The sequence below is a fragment of the Neoarius graeffei genome, chromosome 5 (assembly GCF_027579695.1).
Source record: "Neoarius graeffei isolate fNeoGra1 chromosome 5, fNeoGra1.pri, whole genome shotgun sequence".
Taxonomy (NCBI): domain Eukaryota; kingdom Metazoa; phylum Chordata; class Actinopteri; order Siluriformes; family Ariidae; genus Neoarius; species Neoarius graeffei.
The window spans coordinates 16,324,396-16,350,901 of NC_083573.1; the positions used below are offsets into that span (position 1 = coordinate 16,324,396).

Below are 26,506 nucleotides of genomic sequence, written 5' to 3' on the forward strand. Positions count from 1 at the left end.
AAGCCATAACTTGGCAAATATTGAACTGTGAACTTTCTATTATAGTATTTAAGGGCGTTTGGCATTGAAGAACAATCCTTGAAAATTTCATGTACTGTATCTTGCATGAATAGTTTAAAAGTAATGACTTATGGAAGTTGGGTCCGTTTTCTGTAGCACGCGTTTTAAGTGAAATTGGGGCCACGCCCCTTTTTTTAAGCCCCTATATCTCAGAAACTAATGAAGGTACAAGCCTAACATTTTGTACACTATTTATTATGCACACTGGCAATATTTCCAGAAAGTATGAAGCAAATCTGAGATGGTCAGTGGCGAGGCCTCTGGTGATTTCACATGGATTGACCCTAGAACCATAATCGTATTGTAATAAAGAATACATTGGTCTGACTCAATTTTTGGCCTGATTTTGCGGTCACTGACAAAAAGACTTACGGCACACCGTAAAAGACTTCTTTGGTCATGACTTGATATTGATTGGTATTACAGTGCATAATGTGATTACCAGCAGTCGATTTAGTGCCACTGTAACCAAGGGCACCAAATCGACAACAAAGTTTACAAAGAAATTACTTTATTCCCGACACTGCCATAGGAGAACACCACAGGAAGACTTGAAACATGAAATGAAATGTTCATGTCTGAGCAAAAGGTAATTTAAAGGAATTGCTAATATTAATATAACCCTGTTTCAGAAAAAAAGTTTGGATGCTGTGTAAAATTTCAATAAAAACAGTGATTTGCAAATCATTGGAAATGCTATATTTAATTGAAAATAACATCTCAAATGTTCAAACTGAGAAATTGTATAGTGTTTTTGAGAAGTATATGCGTATATCCGTAACCACTTATCCTGTGCGGGGTCACAGGCGAGAGGTGAGGTACACCCTGGACAAGTCACCAGATCATCACAAGGCTGACACATAGAGACAAACAACAAATCACACTCACACCTCCAGTCAATTTAGAACCACCAATTAACCTAACCTGCATATCTTTAGACAGTGGGGGAAACCCACCCAGACACAGGGAGAACATGCAAACTCCACACAGAAAGGCCCCCGTCAGCCACTGGGCTCGAACCCGGAACCTTCTTGCTGTGAGGCAACAGTGCTAACCACTACACCACTGTGCTGCCCATTTAATGCCAGCAACATGTTTTAAAAATGTTGGGACAGGGGCAACAAAAGACTGGAAAAAGTTCTGTAATGTTAAAAACAAGCAAACACCTGGTCGAACATCTTGCAACTAATTGGGTTAATTTGCAACAGGTCAGTCACATGATTGGGTATAAAAAGAGCACCCCAGAGAGGCTGAGTCTTTCAGAAGTAAAGATGGGAAGGGGTTCACCGGTCTGTGAAAGACTGTGAGAAAATAGTGCAGTGATTTAAGAATAACATTCCTCAGTGTAAAATTGCAAAGAATTTGGGGATCACAGCATCTATGGTACATATGACTATACTAAAAGAGTCCAGGTGCTAAACTGGCCTGCCTGCAGTCCAGACCTCATCTCATCTCATTATCTCTAGCCGCTTTATCCTTCTACAGGGTCGCAGGCAAGCTGGAGCCTATCCCAGCTGACTACGGGTGAAAGGCGGGGTACACCCTGGACAAGTCGCCAGGTCATCACAGGGCTGACACATAGACACAGACAACCATTCACACTCACATTCACACCTACGGTCAATTTAGAGTCACCAGTTAACCTAACCTGCATGTCTTTGGACTGTGGGGGAAACCGGAGCACCCGGAGGAAACCCACACGGACACGGGGAGAACATGCAAACTCCACACAGAAAGGCCCTCGCCGGCCCCGGGGCTCGAACCCAGGACCTTCTTGCTGTGAGGCGACAGCGCTAACCACTACACCACCGTGCTGCCCAGTCCAGACCTATCTCCCATTTAAAACATTTGGCGCATTATGAAGCGTAAAACATGACAAAGGAGACCCTGAATTCTTGAGCAACTGAAATTGTATATCAGGCAAGAATGGGACATTTCTCTTTCAAAACTACAGCAGTTGGTCTATCATTGACAGTGTGGTGTTGAAAGTAGAGGTGATGCAACACAGTGGTAAACATGCCCCTGTCCCAACTTTTTTGAAACGTGTTGCTGGCATCAAATTCAAAATGAGCATATATTTTTCAAACAATGAAATTTATCAATTTGAACATTTGATATGTTGTCCTTGTACTATTTTCGATGAAATGTAGGGTTTGCATGATTTTCAAATCCTCACGTTCTGTTTTTACTTTGCCTATATACAGCGGGGAAAAAAAGTATTTAGTCAGTCACCAATTGTGCAAGTTCTCCCACTTAAAAAGATGAGAGGCCTGTAATTTTCATCATAGGTATACCTCAACTATGAGAGACAAAATGAGAAAAAAAATCCAGAAAATCACATTGTCTGATTTTTAAAGAATTTATTTGCAAATTATGGTGGAAAATAAGTATTTGGTCAATAACAAAAGTTCATCTCAATACTTTGTTATATACCCTTTTTTGGCAATGACAGAGGTCAAACATTTTCTGTAAGTCTTCACAAGGTTTTCACACACTTGCTGGTATTTTGGCCCATTCCTCCATGCAGATCTCCTCTAGAGCAGTGATGTTTTGGGGCTGTCGCTGGGCAACACGGACTTTCAACTCCCTCCAAAGATTTTCTATGGGGTTGAGATCTGGAGACTGGCTAGGCCACTCCAGGACCTTGAAATGCTTCTTACGAAGCCACTCCTTCGTTGCCCGGGCGGTGTGTTTGGGATCATTGTCATGCTGAAAGACCCAGCCACATTTCATCTTCAATGCCCTTGCTGATGGAAGGAGGTTTTCACTCAAAATCTCACGATACATGCCCCCATTCATTCTTTCCTTTACACGGATCAGTCGTCCTGGTCCCTTTGCAGAAAAACAGCCCCAAAGCATGATGTTTCCAACCCCATGCTTCACAGTAGGTATGGTATGGTGTTCTTTGGATGCAACTCCGCATTCTTTCTCCTCCAAACACAACAAGTTGAGTTTTTACCAAAAAGTTCTATTTTGGTTTCATCTGACCATATGACATTCTCCCAATCCTCTTCTGGATCATCCAAATGCTCTCTAGCAAACTTCAGACGGGCCTGGACATGTACTGGCTTAAGCAGGGAGATACGTCTGGCACTGCAGGATTTGAGTCCCTGGTGGCGTAGTGTGTTACTGATGGTAGCCTTTGTTACTTTGGTCCCAGCTCTCTGCAGGTCATTCACTAGGTCCCCCCGTGTGGTTCTGGGATTTTTGCTCACCGTTCTTGTGATCATTTTGACCCCACGGGGTGAGATCTTGCGTGGAGCCCCAGATCGAGGGAGATTATCAGTGGTCTTGTATGTCTTCCACTTTCTAATAATTGCTCCCACAGTTGATTTCTTCACACCAAGCTGCTTACCTATTGCAGATTCAGTCTTCCCAGCCTGGTGCAGGTCTACAATTTTGTTTCTGGTGTCCTTTGACAGCTCTTTGGTCTTGGCCATAGTGGAGTTTGGAGTGTGACTGTTTGAGGTTGTGGACAGGTGTCTTTTATACTGATAACAAGTTCAAACAGGTGCCATTAGTACAGGCAATGAGTGGAGGACAGAGGAGCCTCTTAAAGCAGTTGTTACAGGTCTGTGAGAGCCAGAAATCTTGCTTGTTTGTAGGTGACCAAATACTTATTTTACCGAGGAATTTACCAATTAATTCACTAAAAATCCTACAGTGTGATTTCCTGGATTCTTTCCCCCCATTCTGTCTCTCATAGTTGAGGTATACCTATGATGAAAATTACAGGCCTCTCTCATCTTTTTAAGCAGGAGAACTTGCACAATTGGTGGCTGACTAAATACATTTTTGCCCCACTGTACCTGTATAGGTATAACAGTGCTTGGAGACACAGAAAACACATGATCACACAGTTTCTATTAGAATTTAGCCAAGTTTTAATTGCGATCATCTTAAAACATAATTCAAATAATAACTGAAATAATTAAGCAATATTGCCAAAGCAATACTGCTGTTGTACTGAATATCAGCACTGCTGTGAATTGTCCATGCAGCAGCACAATTGTGAGTGTGATGATGTTTTTATGCAGCAGTTCTATGAACAAGAAATTAAGAGGAACTGACATTTTAGACACCGTCTGGCCGAATAGTTCCTAAAGAAGTCACAGCTGGATAGAGTGCTCTGTGCTACCATGCAACACAAAGACTGACGGCCCATACATGTTGTAACAGTTTCAGTGTAATAAACTATTGGTAGAATTGGAGTTTTAAAATGGACAAGAAGAGTAATACAAACAGTGAAATGTCCCAGCACTGTTGTACTAAATATCAGCACTCTTGGAACTCTGCTTATCCAATCAAATTAGTGGACGAGAACTGACCGTTGTATAACTGAAAACATTTTACTGAGGCACCACAAATTGTTACTAGATTTACTGTAGTAGTAAGTAGAGATGGTTGACAAATTAAAGGTCAAAATGTTGTGTTGTGCTATGGGAGACAGTGTGATGGCATGGCTTGGGTCCATTTGTACCCTTAGAGGAAAGAGTATGCAAAGGTACTCTGACTCATCACTTTCATCATACGATGATGACAGCTGAGATAATATCCTGTGGAAGAATGGTCTTCCGTACCTCCAGTCCAGTTCCAGACACTTGGAGACTCTGTGCTAAGGCACATTGAAGTTATTGACTCATTGTGACCCAGCACCTTCATAATACATTTTATGTTGTTGTTTTTCCTCCATAAAGCTGCTGTTAGTTTTTTTTTTTAATAAAAAGTAACCTTTGATAAGATCAACTGTATGCTACTGCTCACTTACGTATACCCCCACTCTTGCTTATATCAGAATGCAAGCAACCGAAGGAATAGGACACTTTATTATGAATGTTGACTTCAACAAATAATTAACCCTGAAACAAGTAAGTAAAGAGCAGTGTTCTCCCCAGGTATTTCAAATAGCATCCTGGTAAACTGTCATTTTGAAATAGCATTTTGCTTCTTGAAATAGCGTCAAAATCCACCCTATATGTTTCATAAATACATTCAGTCTGTAAACAGGAAGTTGATGTGCGACAGACCTGAAAACAGTATACACGGTATAGAACCCCAAGCTGAAGCTCTGTACCAAATATCAAGCAGGTGTGATTTGTAGTTGCTGAGAAAAATGTTACAAAAATTTGTAAATCCATGCTATATGTTTCGTAAATACATTAAGTTGGTTATAGGGATGGGTATCACGAGAATGATCAGCGTATCGTGATACATATCATGATATTTTAGTGTAAGAATGGCATTTCTTTGAGCAAAACAATTATGTAAGGAAACAAATGTAATCATTATTAAACTAATGTGATTTATTAACTATTTAACTAGTTACATGAACTAGTAGTTTGCTAAATAGCCTGTGTGTAAAAGAAATTGCAATGTAGTCAATCTACACAAATTTGAATAATACAAAATAATGTTAGACAAACACTGTAATGTTTGAGCATAGAGGGGGAAAAAAATCACAACACATCTGGCAGCTTTTTGTAAAGAATGGAAAAACATGAATAAAAGGCTGTCACTTCCAGCCAGATATAAGATTGTCTAACATCAATAATGTCCTACCCTAGATAAAGTCAACTTCATACTGGGCTTCAGCATAATTAAGTTACTGATTTTATTATGATTTATATATTCTACCACGGGTGGCACGGTGGTGTAGTGGTTAGCGCTGTCGCCTCACAGCAAGAAGGTCCGGGTTCGAGCCCCGTGGCCTTTCTGTGCGGAGTTTGCATGTTCTCTTCGTGTCCATGTGGGTTTCCTCCGGGTGCTCCGGTTTCCCCCACAGTCCAAAGACATGCAGGTTAGGTTAACTGGTGACTCTAAATTGACCGTAGGTGTGAATGTGAGTGTGAATGGTTGTCTATGTGTCAGCCCTGTGATGACCTGGCGACTTATCCAGGGTGTACCCCGCCTTTCGCCCGTAGTCAGCTGGGATAGGCTCCAGCTTACCTGCGACCCTGTAGAACAGGATAAAGCGGCTAGAGATGATGAGATGAGATATTCTACCACATAATGCAATGTTGTGCTGTTTAAAACAACTTGTTTTAAGTTTTATTCCAGTTACCTGTTGACGGTCAAATTAATTCAAGAAAATAAATCAGAATCAAATAAAATAAGTAATTTATGCATACATGTGTTACTGTGATTAACAGATTGTGCTTGCAGTAAAACAAATTCCTTACCAATTCAGCATGTTGTAAGCTGCTTTTAACTTCATAAACTTGGGAATACGTTTTGGGAATGACGACCTCTGAGAAAGTTTTTCTAGATGGCACTTGATACCGGGGCTCACATTCAGCCAGCATTTCCCTGAACTCCTTGGATTCCACCATGCTGTATGGCCTCATGTCTTTCACGATGAATCTTGCTATTTTAGAAGTGATTCGTTGCGCTTTTTTCAGATGTACTCTGGTATTTCTTGGTACTAGAAAATGCATTATTTATAGTTTGTTGTTTTGGTGCAGAATGTGAAATATGTAGAGTGCTCGTCTGTTGCACGGTCTGTTGTAATTCCATGGGGGTTTTGCTATTAACAGCGCTGCATGACGAAACAGCCGAAACACTTGGATGATGGCATCTCAAATGTGTTGTTAGATTAGTTGTTCCCCCACTACACTTAACTATAGCTTTAGAAATTTTGCACTCAGCAACGTTTTCTCCGCTCCTGCTTTCCCCCTTCCAAATAATTAAGCCGAAGTGCTGCCAAACAGCAGTCTTTCCCTTAGGATTTTTCACAATGTTGAACTTGTAGTCATTGGCGCCGACGGAGGCCGTCATTTTGAAAGCGTGACCAAGCAACTATTTTTCGCATTCGAGCAAGGGATTCTGGAACCTTCTATTTATTTATCGTCTCAAAAACAATAAATACGCTAGTGAATTATTATATTATTCGAGATTTATACATTGAAATAAAAAAAAGAAAGCAGTTGATCAAATATTTTCAACATTTCCATGATTAGACGAGCTATTTACAGAAACTTATGAAGATTCCCGAGTGAACCCAACTGAACCGATATGTCAAAATCGTACCACGATACGCATCTTTTTCAAGCTGCACTGCGATATATCTGTATACCGATAATACCGCACACCACTAGTGAGTAAACAGGAAATTGATGTGCGACAGACCTGAAAATGGTATACACGGTATAGAACCCCAAGCTGAAGTGTGGTACCAAGTGGCTTTGATTTGTGGTTGCTGAGAAAAAGGGTGTTTCGGACGGACGGAAATACAGAGATACGGACGGGCATTGGTAAACCAGTATTACCCCACCCCCCTTTCGGAGCGGGGGTATAATAATAATAATAATAATAATAATAATAATAATAATAATGTTGCTGAATTGATGTACAAACCCCATTTCCAGAATAGTTGGGATATTTTCCAAAATGCAATAAAAACAAAAATCTGTGATTTGTTAATTTGTGTGAACCTTTATTTAACTGACAAAAGTACAAAAAAAATTTTCAATAGTTTTACTGACCAACTTAATTGTATTTTGTAAGTATAAATGAAGTTAGAATTTGATGCTTGCAACACACTCAAAAAAAAAAAGTTGGGACAGAGGTATTATTACCATTGTGTTACATCACCTTTCCTTTTAATAACACTATCTAATCATGTGGGATCTGAGGATACTAATTGTCATAGTTTTGCAATTGGACTTTTTGTCCATTCTTGCTTGAAACAAGACTTCAGCTGCTCAAAAGTCCATGGTCGCTGCTGTCTGATTCTCCTCTTCATGATGCGTGATGCATTCTCTGTAGGAGGCAGATCTGGACTGGCAGCAGGCCAGTCAAGCACATGTGCTCTGTGTCTACAAAGCCATGCTGTTGTAGCCTGTGCAGAATGAGGCCTGGCATTGTCCTGCTTAAATAAGCATGGACTTTCCAGGAAGAGACGTCGCCTTGATGACAAAATATGTCTCTAAAATCCCAATATACACCTCTGCATCAATGGTACCTTCACACACGTAACTCGCCCTGTGGGCACTGACGCACCCCATACCATCACAGATGCTGGCTTTTGCACCTTTTTTCTCTGATAACACACTGGATGCTCGTGTTCACCTTTGGCACTGAGAACTTGATGTCCGGTTTTACCAAAAACAAGCTGAAATGTGGACTCATCTGACCACAGCACACACTTCTATTGTCTTTCAGTCCATATGAGATGAGTATGGGCCCAGAGAAATCAGCGGCATTTCTGCATAGAATTGATGAATGGCTTCCTCCTTGCGTAATACAGTTTCAGGTTGCATTTCTGGATGCAGCGGCGGACTCTGTTAAGTGACGACAGTTTTCCAAAGTACTCCTGAGCCCATGTGACTACATTTGTCAGAGCAGCATGATGGTTTCTCAGGTAGTGCTTTTTACATTGACATTGTAAATATGCAATCATTTCGAGCAGTTTTAATCTTGAAAAAAAATCTGAGAGACCATGTAAACCTGTAACAATGTTTGAACATCCAATATTTCAACATCAAAACTGATTATATAGCCCAATATTGGTTTTTGTACTGTTCTCAGCAGCCAGGGCCTGGCCACCAGAAGTTCCCAACCGTGTAGTGGATTGTGGGATATGTGAAAGAGGCGAATTAGTGATTTTTGCACTGCTCTTTTTAAATTTATGTACTTCAGTTTCTGTCTCATTTTTTATTATTATTATTACTAACACCCATAATGTGAAACAGAGGCTTGTATCAATTGACTTGCATTATCATTAGTAAAATTAATCATCAGTTTAATAAAAATATCATTTCTCACTCTCGTATTTCTCCTTTAGGACCGTAAAGATACCAATTCTAAGCTAAATTATATTACAACATTCAAAATCCCAAATGACATCCAAGTCAGTTATTTTCTATTCATCTCTTACTTATTTTGAGGGTGAAAATACCCGGGAGCTATGGACCCTTCCCACTCACGTGACCTTTGTAAACGCGACCGCCATTTTGGACATGAAGAAATAACAGTTTATGGCACAGACCCTTTCGGTTCTCGCTCATCTAGCTGCTACAATGACTGCTTAGACTGCAACAATAATACCTAACACACATTTAAGTATCCGTCGTAAAGACGTGAAACTCGTCGAGTGACGAGTGTGTTCATTGATAAGCTAACACAATCTAAAAGTAGACATACCATCACACTGCCCTGGCGCTGTGTACAGTTTACCTTCTATGGTTTGTGCACTCACTATTTGCCATTACTTTCTCCAACCCAGTGTTCGAACTATGCCGATATTTTCGGGGGGTTCCTTGGGGGGGGTGCTTGCGCTTGTCTCAGAGCGCGGCTCTCCAAACACATGAGAAGCCTATCTTACGCACATATCACGCGGACTCCACACCTCCACACACGCATCGTGTCTGAAGTCATAACTCATCAGGGGAAATCGTGTCCGCATTGGCATGTTCAAAAAACAACCTCGCGTCAACAATGATACCACACGCAAGAAAAAAAAAACAGTCAGGCTACTCAACAGATCTGATCCACAGCAGCACCAAAGCATCACTGGAAATCATATCAACAACCAATCTTCCATTTCAACATGCGTCAACAAACAAATGGCACCACAAACATGAACGAATTGGTCAGGCTACCGATTCCAAACCCACAGCAGACGAATAATTAAATGCATCTTACCTTAAAGCAGAATCGACCACAAAGGAATTGTGTTGGCACTGTTGGCACACTTCCTTTCTACTAGTTTGTGTCCCCAACCTGGCAGCAGCAGTCGTTGTCATATCGGTTTATTTTATCTTTGATGTAAACACAACACTTCAGATATGCAGATGCTTCCCATTACACACGATTGCTATGTCAATAAACATCATTTTGCCAATATTTTAGAGACCATCCATCTTCTCCGTCGGTCAGCATTTGTCGGGATCCGATAAAATGATAAAGCTTGCCTTGTGTGTTGATGGTTACTACATCTAGGTGCACAACAATATAATGGCATGATGGAAGTCTTGCTGAAAGTAAAAACTTTCTTTGATGGCTATGTTCCTTTCGATGCTTCGCCATCGTTCCTCGTTGTTGGCTGTGGTAGACTACTGGTAGTTCGTGTCCAAAATGGCAGCCGCATTTGTCGTGACGTCACGTGGGATGGGTCCATAGCCTGAGTGATGGGGCCTAACAACGCCACAGCGTTCACCACAGGGGCTCAACATGCCACGCTGTCCGAAACGGAGCTCCCTCCAGCCGCTTGCCGGCTGACAGCACTTTCACCTTGGTGTGTGTGGGGGGGGGGTTGTTTTTGTTTTTGTTAAGATGCACTGCAATTGTTCAAAAGCTTGGCGGTCATTTGGTCATTATGTGGAGTGGATTTTTATTTGTCAGAAGCACATGCTCATTGTTCACGCTCTGGTTTCCCGCCATCTCTTCACTGAGGTTGGGTTTTGGCAAATGGAGGGATTTGTGGAGGAATTTCTAGAAAAGATGCATCCATCCATTTTTATCCACTTATCCAAAGTCGGGTCGCAGTGGCAGCAGGGTTTCCAGGCATCCCTTTCCCCAGCAACGCTTTCCAGTTCCTCTTGGGGGATCCCAAGGTGCTCCCAGGCTAGATGAGGTATATAATCTCTCCAGCGTGTTCTGGGTCTACCCTGAGGTCTCCTCCTAGTTGGACATACTCAGAAAACCTCCAAAGGAAGGCGCCCAGGAGGCATCCGAATCAGATGCCTGAAACCACCTCAGCTGACTCCTTTCGACATGAAGGAGCAGCGGCTCTACTCCTAGATCCCTCCGGATGTCTGAGCTCCTCACCCTATCTCTAAGGGTGAGCCCAGCCACCCTACAGAGAAAGGTCATTTCAGCCACTTGCATCCATGATCTCATCTTTTCGGTCACTACCCAAAGCTCATGACCATAGGTGATGGTTGGACCATAGATTGACTGGTAAATTGAAAGCTTTGCCTTCCGGCTCAGCTCCCTCTTCACCATGACAGTAATGCCCACATTACTGCTGATGCCACCCCAATCCGCCTGTCCATCTCATGCTCCATTTTACCATCACTCGTGAACAAGACCATGAGATACTTGAACTCCTTCACTTGAGGCAGCAACTCACTCCCATCCTGGAGGGAGCACTCCACCATTTTCATCTGCAAAGAGCAGAGATGCAATTCTGAGTTTCCCAAACTGGACACCCTCCTCACCCAGCTGCGCCTTGAGATCCCATCCATGAATATCACAAATAGGATCAGCGACAAGGGGCAGCCTTGGCGGAGTCCAACGTCCACTGGAAACGAGTTTGACTTTGTGCTGAGAATATGGACACAACTCTCACTTTGGTTGTACAAGGACCCGATGGCTCGTAGCAACAACCCTGATACCCCATACTCCCACAGTGCCTCCCACAAGAGCCCCCAGGGGATATGGTTGTAAGCCTTTTCCAAATTTACAAAACACATAGACTGGCTGGTCATACTCCCATGAACAAGCCCCCCCCCCCCCCCCCCAAACCCTGCCAGAGCTGGTCCACCGTTCCATGGCCAGGATGGAATCTGCATTGTTCCTCCTGGATCTGAGGTTCGACAATCGGTTGGAGCCTCCTTTCCAGCACCCTGGGATAAACATTCGCGGGAAGGCTGAGCAGTTTGATACCCCTATAATTGGAGCACACCCTCCAGGCTCCCTTTTTGAAAAGAGGAACCACCACCTCAGTCTGCCACTCCACAGGCACTGTACCTGGCCTTCATGCAACACTGAAGAGGTGTGTCAGCCAAGACAGTCCAACAATGTCCAGAGCCTTCAGCATCTCAAGGCGAATCTCATCCACCCCTGGCACCTTGCCACCAAGGAGCTTCTTGACCGCCTCAGTGACCTCTGACAGAGATATGGGTGAAGCTTCCCCCAGAGTCCTCAGACTCCACCTTAGCAGCATGTGTAGGATTTTTTTTTTTTTTTACCTCAGAATTGCTGTTCAGAGCTTCAGAATGTGTTAGGATTTCTGTTTCTGTGGCTACGGTTATCTTTGTGCCAGGCTCTGTGTTACGAGGGTCAGTAGGTCAGACTGTGGAATGTACCTTTTATTAGCCAGTTTAGAAAGTTAGTCCTCTTGCATTTTTTTCTGAAGATGTATCCTTTTCTGTTGTGTTGTCCATTGCTGGGCTCCGTTTCCTCTCCAAACTCATGACACACCCACTGATGTCATCAGGGTTTGCGTTGGAAAAATCTGCTATGTTTCAGTTCCAGTTAGAACCAACTTTTCAGGTTCTGAACCAATTTATTTTTGGTCAAAATGCTCTGATCATTTCAAAATATGGTGCGCAAACCAAAACGGAACCCGTTCCCTGTTGGTGGAAAAGAGGTTAAAAAAAAATGTCTGTTGAATTGGCACTTGTGGAAAAAGAGAGCAAATTACAACTGGAGTCATTTGAGTCCATTCTGTTACGTCATTAGTTCAGATTTGTTCAATGTGTTTGTTTGCCCAGCTGTAGACCCGGATCATGCTAAGAATAAAGCAGACAAAACCAGATTGAACAATGTAAAAATGGTTACTGATTGTTGCTATTTTGGGTTGTGTTATAAAATTCTATGTATGTGCTTGGAAAAAGACTCATTTTCACACCCAACCCAATATAAACTATAATTTCATGTATTGAATTGCTGGAAATGTCCACCAGGACCAAATTAACCCAAAAGAGACTCATTAGAGACTCATGGACTCAACTTAGATGCTGAACAACAGAGGACTGAATCTCTGTTATGACCAAAAGATTTATTGTCTCAAGAAGCAAACATAGGGTAAGCAACAATTCTTGAAGGTTTAAAAAGACACTGGGACACCTATATAATCCTATGTAAAATCTGTTTGATAATCCTGCTATATCAGGGATTTTGCTAAGTTACTCATACATGACTCAGTTAGTCGTCAGTCAATGAATGCCCCGAATGATGACAAAAAGTGCATAAACAACACTGATTCGTTCACTTTAGTGACTCCTTCAAAAGACGGAAACATACAGTGCCTTGAAAAAGTATTCATACCCCTTGAACTTTTTCACATTTTTCCACCTTACAACCACGAACTTAAAAGTTTTTTATTGAGATTTTATGTGATGGACCAACACAGAGTAGCACATAATTGTGAAGTGAAACGAAAATGATAAATGGTCTTCAAAATTTTAAATAAATAAAAATCTGAAAAATGTGATGTGCATTAGTATTCAGCCCCCCTGCATCAATACTTTGTAGAACCACCTTTTGCTGCAATTACAGCTGCAAGTCTTTTGTGGTATGTCTCTACCAGCTTTGCACATCTAGACACTGAAATTTTTGATCATTCTTCTTTGCAAAATAGCGCAAGCTCAGCCAGATTGGATGGAGAGCGTCTGTGAACAGCAATTTTCAAGTCTTGCCACAGATGCTCAATGGGATTTAGGTCTGGACTTTGACTGGGCAATTCTAACACATGAATATTCTTTGGTCTAAACCATTCCATTGTAGCTCTAGCTGTATGTTTAGGGTCATTGTCTTGCTGGAAGGTGAATCTCCTTCCCAGTCTCAAGTCTTTCGCAGCCTCCAACAGGTTTTCTTCCAGGATTGCCCTGTATTTAGCTCCATCCATCTTCCCATCAACTCTGACCAGCTTCCCTGTCCCTGCTGAAGAAAAGCATCCCCATAGCATGATGCTGCCACCACCATGTTTCACAGTGGGGATGGTGTGTGCAGGGTGATGAGCAGTGTTAGTTTTCCGCCACACATAGCGCTTTGCATTTAAGCCAAAAAGTTCAACTTTGGTCTCATCTGACCAAAGCACCTTCTTCCACATGTTTGCTGTGTCCCCTACATGGCTTCTGGCAAACTGCAAACGGGACTTCTTATGCCTGTCTTTCAACAATGGCTTTCTTCTTGCCACTCTTCCAAAAAGGCCAGATTTGTGGAGTGTACGACTTATAGTTGTCCTGTGCACAGATTCTCCCACCTGAGCTGTGGATTTCTGCAGCTCCTCCAGAGTGATCATGGGCCTCTTGGCTGCTTCTCTGACCAGTGCTCTCCTTGCTCGCTCTGTCAGTTTAGGTGGATGACCATGTCTTGGTAGGTTTGCAGTTGTAACATACGTTTTCCATTTTTGAATGATGGATTGAACAGTGCTTCTTGAGATGTTCAGAGCTTGGGATATTTTTTTTATAACCTAACCCTGCTTTAAACTTCTCCAGAACTTTATCCGTGACCTGTCTGGTGAGTTCTTTGGTCTTCATGATGCTGTTTGTTCTTCAGCGTTCTCTAACAAACCACTGAGGCCTTCACAGAACAAGTGCATTTATGCTGAGAGTAAATTACACACAGTAGGACTCTATTAACTACAACCCCGATTCCAAAAAAGTTGGGACAAAGTACAAATTGTAAATAAAAACGGAATGCAATGATGTGGAAGTTTCAAAATTCCATATTTTATTCAGAATAGAACATAGATGACATATCAACTGTTTAAGCTGAGAAAATGTATCATTTAAAGAGAAAAATTAGGTGATTTTAAATTTCATGACAACACATCTCAAAAAAGTTGGGACAAGGCCATGTTTACCACTGTGAGACATCCCCTTTTCTCTTTACAACAGTCTGTAAACGTCTGGGGACTGAGGAGACGAGTTGCTCAAGTTTAGGGATAGGAATGTTAACCCATTCTTGTCTAATGTAAGATTCTAGTTGCTCAACTGTCTTAGGTCTTTTTTTGTCGTATCTTCCGTTTTATGATGCGCCAAATGTTTTCTGTGGGTGAAAGATCTGGACTGCAGGCTGGCCAGTTCAGTACCCGGACCCTTCTTCTACGCAGCCATGATGCTGTAATTGATGCAGTATGTGGTTTGGCATTGTCATGTTGGAAAATGCAAGGTCTTCCCTGAAAGAGACGTCGTCTGGATGGGAGCATATGTTGCTCTAGAACCTGGATATACCTTTCAGCATCAATGGTGTCTTTCCAGATGTGTAAGCTGCCCATGCCACACACTAATGCAACCCCATACCATCAGAGATGCAGGCTTCTGAACTGAGTGCTGATAACAACTTGGGTCATCCTTCTCCTCTTTAGTCCGAATGACACGGCGTCCCTGATTTCCATCAAGAACTTCAAATTTTGATTCATCTGACCACAGAACAGTTTTCCACTTTGACACAGTCCATTTTAAATGAGCCTTAGCCCAGAGAAGACGTCTGCGCTTCTGGATCATGTTTAGATACGGCTTCTTCTTTGAACTATAGAGTTTTAGCTGGCAACGGCGGATGGCACGGTGAACTGTGTTCACAGATAATGTTCTCTGGAAATATTCCTGAGCCCATTTTGTGATTTCCAATACAGAAGCATGCCTGTATGTGATGCAGTGCCGTCTAAGGGCCCGAAGATCACGGGCACCCAGTATGGCTTTCCGGCCTTGACCCTTACGCACAGAGATCCTTCCAGATTCTCTGAATCTTTTGATGATATTATGCACTGTAGATGATGATATGTTCAAACTCTTGGCAATTTTACACTGTCGAACTCCTTTCTGATATTGCTCCACTATTTGTCGGTGCAGAATTAGGCGGATTGGTGATCCTCTTCCCATCTTTACTTCTGAGAGCCGCTGCCACTCCAAGATGCTCTTTTTATACCCAGTCATGTTAATGACCTATTGCCAATTGACCTAATGAGTTGCAATTTGGTCCTCCAGCTGTTCCTTTTTTGTACCTTTAACTTTTCCAGCCTCTTATTGCCCCTGTCCCAACTTTTTTGAGATGTGTTGCTGTCATGAAATTTCAAATGAGCCAATATTTGGCATGAAATTTCAAAATGTCTCACTTTCGACATTTGATATGTTGTCTATGTTCTATTGTGAATACAATATCAGTTTTTGAGATTTGTAAATTATTGCATTCCATTTTTATTTACAATTTGTACTTTGTCCCAACTTTTTTGGAATCGGGGTTGTAATTAGATGACTTCTGAAGGTAATTGATTGCATTGTATTTAGAGGTATCAGAGGACAGGGGGCTGAATACTAATGCACACCACATTTTTCAGATTTTTATTTGTTTAAAATTTTGAAGACCATTTATCATTTTCGTTTCACTTCACAATTATGTGCTACTCTGTGTTGGTCTATCACATAAAATCTCAATAAAAAAACTTTTAAGTTCTTGGTTGTAAGGTGGAAAAATGTGAAAAAGTTCAAGGGGTATGAATACTTTTTCAAGGCACTGTCTATCTAAGCGTAACCTATGTGCTTCCAAAATCTTGCATCCTGTAGGTTTAAATCTGTTATCCATTTGTATGTAAATAAATAATTCCCCATTCTTTACTAATTAACTAAATCTTATGATTTACAAGTTTGTCGGTCAGTAGTCAAAGGCTTTGATCTGTGGACTGAGCGATATGATAGCCTTTTATTATCCCACAAGGGGAAATTTACATTGTTACAGCACCAAAAAAGCAGCAAAATATAGAAAGGAAAAAAAAGATAAGGCAGTGAGGAAAGTACTAAGTATACAAAAAAAAGGTGTGTGTATGTATGTGTGTGTGTATGTATGTGTGTGTGTGTGTATATATATATATATATATATATATATATATATATATATATATATATATATAAATCTCCATTATCTCTAGCCGCTTTATTCTGTTCTACAGGGTCGCAGGCAAGCTGGAGCCTATCCCAGCTGACTACGGGCGAAAGGTGGGGTACACCCTGGACAAGTCGCCAGGTCATCACAGGGCTGATACATAGACACAGACAATCATTCACACCTATGGTCAATTTAGAGTCACCAGTTAACCTAACCTGCATGTCTTTGGACTGTGGGGGAAACCGGAGCACCCGGAGGAAACACACGCGGACACGGGGAGAACATGCAAACTCCGCACAGAAAGGCCCTCGTCGGCCACAGGGCTCGAACCCGGACCTTCTTGCTGTGAGGCGACAGTGCTAACCACTACACCACTGTGCTGCCCATATATAAAAAAAAATATATATATAAACTACAAATTTAAAGATGAAAATTAACTAATTTGCATAAATTAACAGGTTTGCAGATATACAGTTAACAAGTATATTGCACAGGTAGTATTACCAGTATTACACAGGTAGTATTGCACAATTAAGTAGGTATATTGCACAGGAACCATTTTAAGTGTGTAGCTAGCAGTTCATTATAACGTACTGATGCTGATAGTCAGTGAACACAGTATACATTCAGAGGGTTCTCTATGCAGAGTTTTCATTAGTATGGAAAACAACAGATGAAATGTGAAAAGTAACAGATTCGGCCGGGGGCCGCCTAGGCCCCCATGTGGGTCCAGGGCAGCACCCTCGCAGGGGGACCGGGGGGGAACCCCCTGGCCAAAAACGAATTTTGCAGTTTCTAACAGCCAATCATTAGCTCTCCATGGTCCATCTGAAATATATTAATAGAAAAATCTATATAACAAATTACACATCAAGTATTTTCTTAACCTTACAAACCTTTGCTGATTAGAATTCAGAGTCTGTTGAATCGGTGTCTAACCGGTGGGGGCGAAGCCCCGGTGGGGGTGAGGGGAACGAAGTGCCCCTGAAACTGACGGACTTTGGGCTTTTTTGACAGTGAAACTGGCCAATAAATTGATAGGAAATGCTAAATCATTGTTAAAATCATTTTACAAAAAAATTAACACATTCTTACTGTACATATCTTTACTGTCAATGTGAGACTAATTTGCCATTTCAGTTGAGACTGATGCGCCTGTTGCGCATCCCTGAATTAATTATATTTTTTTCTGTTTGTGAAAAATAAATGATCTTCCATGCATAAACAAAATACCCAATTACAATAAATGCATACATTTTTTACAATACACATAATGTTAATTGGGTGAAACCACTCCAATCAGTGCACAAGCTGGTGCACGTGCCCGAGACTGGCACTACAAAGCCACCCTGACCTCCGTAGTTCAGGTCCTTTGACCCAGGAACCCGGAAGTCCTGCAGTAAACAAACACTGAAGCAACGGGAAAATGCAGCTCTTGCCTACACGATCACAGATGCATAAAATAAAAGACCTGAACTTAACTAGTGTGTGTGTGTGTGTGTGTGTGTGTGCTGTTATATAATTACTGTAACTGTGTATGGTCAGAAAAGACGATAGATAAGCGTAACCGTTGCACAATAACGCTACAAACACCTGCAAAGTTATTTAGCTGCTGGCTAGCTGCAGCTTGTAGCTTCCAGCATTATGTGTCAGTATAGTGTAATGTGGTGCAGTGTAGTGTAATGCAGGGATGGACCTCAGTCTGGCTTTCTATTGCAATCATGTGGGCACTTCAGGTAGCCCTGTATGCATTCGTTTAATGGTCTCCTGCGTGTTAAATAGTTACAAAATTATAATAAAACGAATACTTTTTATGATTTATTTGTTGTATACTGATGAAATTACTTTTTCTTTTTTTTGGCCAAGGGAAGGGTGGCAGGCCAGAATTATAACGTGAAGTGCCCATGGAGAACACTGCTGGGCATTTTCTGCGAGACTTACCAGTTTTTTCTGTGAAACCGAAATTGAACAGCGTTTGCTTTCATTTTTTCATGGTTGCCATCATGCTATACCATACAGGATAGGGTCGCCATCTTACCATGTGGGAACCACATGATATGCTATAATTTAATACGCGCTAAATGATTGGATGATATAAAAAGGATTAGCCAATCGGTTCCCACCTTTTTAACTAGTCACATGTACACAGCCTCAGCAACCAAACGGTGCGCAAGTAACGGTGTTCCTTTTCAAATAAGTCCAACAATTACAGGAAAATTGCATTTGGCTGAAAAACAACCGATTCAGACGTCATTACAACTGATTTCGATCGGCAATCGGTTACTAATGAAAACCCTGTCTATGGATGTAGAAGCGATCTGGACAGTATTGTTCATTATTGTGAGGAGTGTCTGGTGCTGTGCTTGGTGAGGTGCCAGTTATACAGTCTCACAGCAGTAGGGAGGAAGGAGCTGCTATATCTCTCCTTAGCACACCGCAGATGGAGGAGCTGGTCACTGAAGGAGCTGCCCAGTGCTGCTACTGTCTCCTGCAGTGGATGGGAGCTGTTGTTCATTAAGGATGACAACTTGGCCAACATCCTCCTCTCCCTCACTACGTCCACTGAGTCCAGTGCACAGCCCAGGACAGATCCTGCCTTCCTAATCAGCTTATTAATTTTTTTTCCCTCTCTGCTGTTGTGATACTGCTTCCCCAACAGACAACACCATAGAATATGGCTGATGCCACTGCAGAGTCATAAAAAGAGTTCAGAAGTGGACCCTGTACTCCAAAGGCCCTGAGCCTCCTCAGCAGGTGGAGTCTGCTCTGGCCTTTCTTGTACAGGGCGTGTGTGTGAGCAGTCCAATCCAGTTTATTGCTCAGATGAACACCCAGGTACTTGTAGCTCCTAACGATCTCAATGTCCTTTCCCTGAATGTTCACTGGGGTAGGTGAAGAGAACCTCATCCTGCAGAAATCCACCACCAGTTCCTTGGTTTTACTTGTATTGATCTGGAGGGAGTTCTGTTGGCACCAGTCCACAAAGTTCTTTGTCGGTTCTCTGTACTTGCTATCATCGCCATCTGAGATATAGCCCACAATAGCAGAGTCATCAGAGAACTTCTGTAGATGACAGGTAGTTGTATCTAAAGTCCGCAGTGTAAAGTGTGAACAGAAATGGGGCCAGGACTGTCCCCTGTGGAGCCCCTGTACTGCAGAGAATGGTGTCTTGACACAGTCCTTCAGTCTCACATGCTGTGGTCTGTTGGTGCAGGGACTTAATTACATTTTTTCATCATGTTTAGAGAATATATTTAGAGGATACTACACGGTTGTTTATCTTCGAGTGATGAATATATTCACGAGTGAGCGAAGCGAACGAGTGAAATATTTTTCAACACAAGAAGATAAACTTCATATCTTTGAGCCACCATGTAATGTTATTTATATTATATGGACACATCCCAAAAAAACTCTGCAAGTTAGTCAAAAGAATTTTAATTTTGAACTGGTTCGCCATTTTGACAACACGCATCTAGTCAGCAGGAAAACACTGGGAGTGATGTCATCGGAGTGAAATATCAGGAATTATTAAATATACAGGACACTTTTTCGATGGAATAAAAACACGTGTTGTATTCCCTTCATTTGGTTTGATAGCATGCAATATTGTTAGCATATCGCTTATCCTCCTTGTATTGTCACTCTACTCAATGGAGAATGAGCATTGAATATGGTTTACAATATTGCATGGTTGTCAAGACAGCATGATGTCACACGTCAGAGACGTAAAACTTCTGCACTAGGGACAATTTGTAAATGAACATGGTCGTCAGGTTTGCTTCGTTAAATATGAAAGATTTAGAGAGAATTTTGAAAGAGACATGTTGAACACCCAAAAGGAATGTGTATGTATAATAATAATATTGGCTGTCTTTATTTCATGGTATATCAGATATAGTCCATTCAGCAAGCATGATATCAATCTTGTTACTTGGTTAATTCCTAAAATGCCAAATGATTGTGGGGAACGTTTGTCACAGAGCTGAAACAGCACGATGAATACAGTAAAACATTAGTGTGATGTCATTGTGATGGCTGAGCTGTTTCATGGCTTGTCTCATAGGTATATGGGTCTTGCTTTAGTTAAACAATGACTACGTTTACATGCACATCCAAATCGAGCTGCTGTCGGTAATCGAGTTGAAGGTCCCAGCAGGGTGCCAGAGAAATCCAATCCTACATGCACACAAATGAAATCAGGCTATTGTGTGAGGTGCATTGTGCACTCGAGCCACAGGTGGCGCAACACGCCCCATCGTGTTGGTACACTTCCGGTTGTCGTCATGAAGAAGAGCTATTCAAGAGTGTAAACAAAGTTATCAGTTCCGTGTTCTCCATTGCGCGTTTTTTTCCCGTCCATGAATTTTAATATATTCAACTCCTTAAGCTGAATGAGCATGAACTCTGTCTCCTCATTGCTCCAGAAGTGCACGTTTCTGCTTGCCTGTGGCAGTGGGGGCGTGGTCAAGCGCCGGTCTGTGACAGGAGGGCGGAGCCAGGGAAGGTGAGTGGCAGAATAACTACACCTGACGGTAATTAACCTGTGTTTGTGTGGCTTCCCAGTAACCGCGCCCTATTTAAGGAGGCAGAGGGGAGAGCTCATCCCGGGACTAGAACACAGCGCGCGTGTGTGTTTTTCTCTCAAGAATAAAAGTAGGCTGTTAAACTGAAAAGTCTGACAATAAAAAGCCTATTAGTACCAGAAGCTTTGTCCTGCCGTCCTCTGTGCTCCACCCACACTTCAGAGAGCTCTACATCGCCATTTTCTCTTCTTCGTTTGTTCCTCCTGACCTCTTCTGCTGCTCGCTACTACTGTTGTCATGCCGACCGAGGCTGTTGTGTTTCCCGCTTGTGGTCTCGTCACTCGTCACTTCCGGAAGTAGCTCGACAACTAGCTCGATAGGATATACATGCACAAAGTAGCTCGGCAGAAATCGCATAAACTAGGTCGTGTAGCTCGATTCCGAGAAATCAAGTTCGGTTCAATTTCAGCCGAATTAAGGTGTATACATGGCATTTTGAACTTCGATTTCAGTCGAGCAACGGCAGAAATTCGATTCTCTCTATGTGCATGTAAACGTAGTGAGTGTTGCGCGCATATACAGTTGTGGTCAGAAGTTTACGTACAGTGACATGAATGTCATCTTGGATATGAATGTCATGGCAATATTTGGGCTTTCATTAATTTCTTTGAACTGTTCTTTTTCTATGGCATAATGATTGATTGTACAGCATACATCTTTAAAAAAAAACACCACCACAAATTTGGTGCACAAGTTTTAATTTTCTTTGGGTTTTCTGAAATCAACACAGGGTCAAAAATATACATACAGCACACCTAATATTTGGGTAAAATGTCTCTTTGCAAGATTCACATTGACCAAACATTTTTGTTTACCATGAACAAGCTTCTGGCAGAATTCTGGTTGGATATTTCACAACTCTTCATGGTAGAATTGGTAGAGTTCAATTCAATTTTGTTTTTTTTTTCTTGGCATGGACTCGACTTATAAACACATTCCATATATTTTCAATAGGGTTGAAGTCAGGACTTGTTTTAAGCTTTGTTAGCCTGCTTTATCCTCCACAACCAGCTCTGATGAGTGTTTGGGTTCATTGTCCTGTTGTAACTCCCAAGTCGTGTTCAAGTTTCTGATGGTTTCTGCTGAAGAATTCTGAGGTAGTCCTCCTCCTTCATTATGCCATCCACTTTGTGCAATGAACCAGTTCCACTGGCAGCAAAACAGCCCCAGAGCATGATGATCCTACCACCACCACCAGCTGGTATGGTTTTCCTCTGTACATGGTGGTCATTGTGGCCAGACAACTCAATCTTTCTCATCTGACCATACAGCTATCCTCCAGAAGGCTTTTTCTTTGTCTGTGTGGTCAGCTTCAAATTTTAGTTAAGCTTGAAGGTGTCAATTTTGGAGCAGGGGGTTATTCCTTGGATAGCAGCGCCTTAGTCCATTGTGATGTAAAACTCACTGAACTGTAGACAGTGATCCATCAGTTTCCAGTTCATGGCAGGGCTGTGCCATAGTGGTTCCCAGGTTGTTCCTGACCATCCAAACCAATTTCCTTTCAGTTGAGGGTGACGGTTTGGGTTTTCTTGAAGCAAAGTGGCTTGGCAAAGTGACTACACCTCACAATAACTTGCATACAACTGTTTGAACTGATCTTGGAATTTGCATTTGTTTAGAAATGGCCCCAAGAGACATTCCGGAGTTGTGTATGTCTGCGATTCTCATTCTCAGATCTGCACTGAGCTCCTTGGACTTTCCCATTGTATTGTGTAATGTTCAATCCAATGAGTACTGTAAACAAACCCTTTTTATGAAGGCACAGAGAAGCTACCAGCTGTAGTCAAGCATGATCATGAACAGGAAGTTAAGAGCTCTCAGCCTTGACAAGATAAAATAAATTTCGTAAGTTTCAGCACCTCTGAATTCATAATCTAAGTGAGCTTATGTAAATTTTTGATCATGTATGTATGTATGAATGAATGATTTTGACCCTGTGTTGATTTCAGAAAATCCAAAGAAAATTAAAACTTGTGCACCAAATTTGAGTCTCATCTCATCATCTCTAGCCGCTTTATCCTGTTCTACAGGGTCACAGGCAAGCTGGAGCCTATCCCAGCTGACTACGGGCAAAAGGCGGGGTATACCCTGGACAAGTCGCCAGGTCATCACAGGGCTGACACATAGACACAGACAACCATTCACACTCACATTCACACCTACGGTCAATTTAGAGTCACCAGTTAACCTAACCTGCATGTCTTTGGACTGTGGGGGAAACCGGAGCACCCGGAGGAAACCCACGCAGACACGGGGAGAACATGCAAACGCCGCACAAAAAGGCCTTCGCCGGCCACGGGGCTCGAACCCGGACCTTCTTGAAAGAACAGTTCAAAGAAATGACTGAAAGCCCAAATATTGCCATGACATTCATATCCAAGATGGCATTCATGTCACTGTATGTAAACTTCTGACCACAACTGTATATAAAATATAAAACCATGTTAAATTTTTATCCTGATGGACAAAAATACTACTGGCAGCTTTAAAGACTGGGGTCAGATGAGGCTACCACGAGGTCTTTTATTTGCCATGGACATTTATTTGTCATGGTCTTTAATGGTGTGCATGTTTGTTTTATAATTCATAACTAATTACTAATATTTATTATTATTTTTCTATGGTTTTCATTCCTATTGGCTAACTATAAATGTAGTATTTGCCAATGCAAAAATGTATTGCTTGCCTTTATTGATATATATATATTTTTTTTTAAATTGTGATCTTGATTTTTATTGCCATACTAATTAGTATGGCAATAAAAACATTTGACTGAATCACCATTGCTAATTTGGTTATTTTTATAAACAGTAAAAGCCCAGCACTCATGCCAAATTTTCACATGTAAGGAATCAGTGAATATTTTCCACCCTGGTAAACTGAGCAACTGTTATGCTAACTTAACTCTCAGCTCACTTATGGCCTGCTTTGTAGAAATACTTCCGGTCTACAGCAACATGATTAATAGATTTGCCTTTCACCATCAGACAGAGGTGTTTCAGCAGCGTTGGCTTCAGGGGGTGCAGGTAAAAGGAAGAGTAGGTTTAGCGGTGCTGAATTGGAGGTGCTGGTCTCAGAAGTAACCCGGTGCGAAGGGGAATTGTTTGGCCCGGCTGGCAGACTCAGGCGGCGTGAGAGAGAGCGAATATGGGCTGGAATCTTGGAGCGTGTGAACGCTGTATCCCGAGTCCCACGCACTCTTCGGGAAGTAAAGAAACGTTGGGACGACCTGAAGAGACGCAACGGTGGAAAACTGGCAGATGCAAGGTTCCGTTCATGGCTTCCATCCAGTAGAGGGAGTGCAGTTCTGGGAGGGCCTAGCCAGTTGAGCCCCAGGTTTCACCAAGCCCGACAAAAATTGAGTACAAGGGGGAAGGCCAGTTTCTCCTGTTTCTCTGACACTGATCCAGGTGAGGAAGGTTAACCACTTGCATGAAAATTAGATTTGCATTCTTCAGTTTTTTGCCTTTCCTTTTCCAGTACAGTATTTTGTATGTTTGAATGTGTCTTTTCTATTCCTGGTGTAATAATATGAATATAAGTGTACCTTTTGGAAATGTTTCCCTATTGGACACATTAATATATGATTCATGTTATATTTAACAATTATTCGCCGAAGGTGAATAATAACCTTGACTTCATCTCAGATATTTTTCACCGATATTCACTGAGCCTGACGGACATAATTGTTTTAGTATAAATACACAGGTGATTATTTAAAATTTTTTTTAAATCATATTAAAAAATCAATTATTTCGAGCTTTAAAAGCAGCATGCAAATGTAATAAAGGCACGGCGCAGACTTGTCACTTATCTACGCCGAGTCACATAAAAGACTTTGTTTTGAAACAGATAAAATAAATCACAATTCCACTTTACCTTTGAATAGTTTTTGACCAAACTTCGTAGCATCTTTAGTGCTTTCAGAAAGAAAACGCTATTCCTAAATTTGTAATTCTTTCTCACTTATGGTGACGAAGCACTTGGCTGCCATTTTGCAGAGTTGCTCGAGGTGATTGGTCGAGAAATTTGGACTATTTCTGGACAATCAGTGCGCGTGATTTCCTATAATCGCCTGCGTATTTATACTAAAGAGAGCTATTTCAAATGAAATTGTACTTAGCCCTATAGCCACTTATATCTCTCACACACACACACACACACAAATATAAAGGTCAGTCCCTGCCATACACTCCCTGTGGATCCTGTTTCAAGGTGTTCCCCAAGACTTTATGATCAGTGGTGTGTTTTCTAACCAAGCGGTGCAGCTGGACTTTTGAAGAGGAAGATTTAACAAGTACTTTTTAGCCGAGCTGAATTCTTTTCATCGTTTCTAATAATCTATGGAGATTTTAGGTCCTGAGATGATTAAATAAACAAACACACAATGCTTCTATTTACCTTAAAGTACATGGTATATTATTGTCTCCACCTCCTGAATTTCAATCAAATCCTACTTATCTCCTTCGTTCATGAAGCTTTATTGGATTATTTTTAAAGCGTGCACTACAGATAAAATACATTTTAGGTATAAAAGGTACAGATATATTAAATAAAAAAAACTCATACAAAACATGATTATACAAAATAAAAACCACTTCTGAGTATGGAGCAACCTTAATACTGTACCACCGTGTTAAAATGGACGTCTTCTGTATTTCCAAACCAAAAACATACAGCAGTTTTGAACAGCTACTGTATCTGAACTATTATTTCAACCTGGATGTTTTAGATATTCCAGCCCATGATCATTTTGTGACATTATTCTTAACTACACAAATAGTCAACTGCTATATTTAAAGCTTTGACAGACCTAAAAGAAGTGATACTGTATTTCACTGTGACATGAAGCAATTGGCCGACATTTTGTCGAGTCGCTCGAGGTGGTGATCGAGAAATAGTCCGAATTTCTCGACCAATCAGCGCGAGCAATTTTCTATAATCACCTGTGTATTTATACTAAAAATTAATATAGAACCTTTTTTTAATACAAAGAATAACAAATGGACACTTGATGCACTTGATTTGTAAAGTAATTTCATTCATTTATTCATCTCCAGTAGCAGCGACAACTGATGGGGAAATGCTACCCACTGTGCCATCATGCCACCCCCTTTCTACATGAACAAATTTTATAATCTATTGACTTAGTCCATTTTTTTTCCTTGAAAATTGGCCACTTTAAAACCTCATTTTGCATTTCTGTTTTAAATGTGACTCACTACCGGTGTTTCTGTTCAAGTGTATTGCCATGTCGCATGGTGTTCTAATATAGGGAGCATTTATGATCTTGAGGGGAAAAAAAATTT

General features: G+C 41.4%; 1 protein-coding gene across 3 annotated transcripts in view; it reads left to right on the forward strand.

Moving 5' to 3' along the window:
* The window catches only part of si:ch211-261d7.3 (uncharacterized), a 35,330-nt gene that overhangs the window by 3,528 nt on the left and 5,296 nt on the right, over positions 1-26,506 (forward strand). For all 3 annotated transcript variants that reach the window (XM_060921292.1, XM_060921294.1, XM_060921293.1), the window contains one exon: positions 24,185-24,607. In XM_060921292.1, coding sequence (XP_060777275.1) covers positions 24,185-24,607 — 423 coding nt within the window. The remainder of the gene's footprint in view (positions 1-24,184; positions 24,608-26,506) is intronic.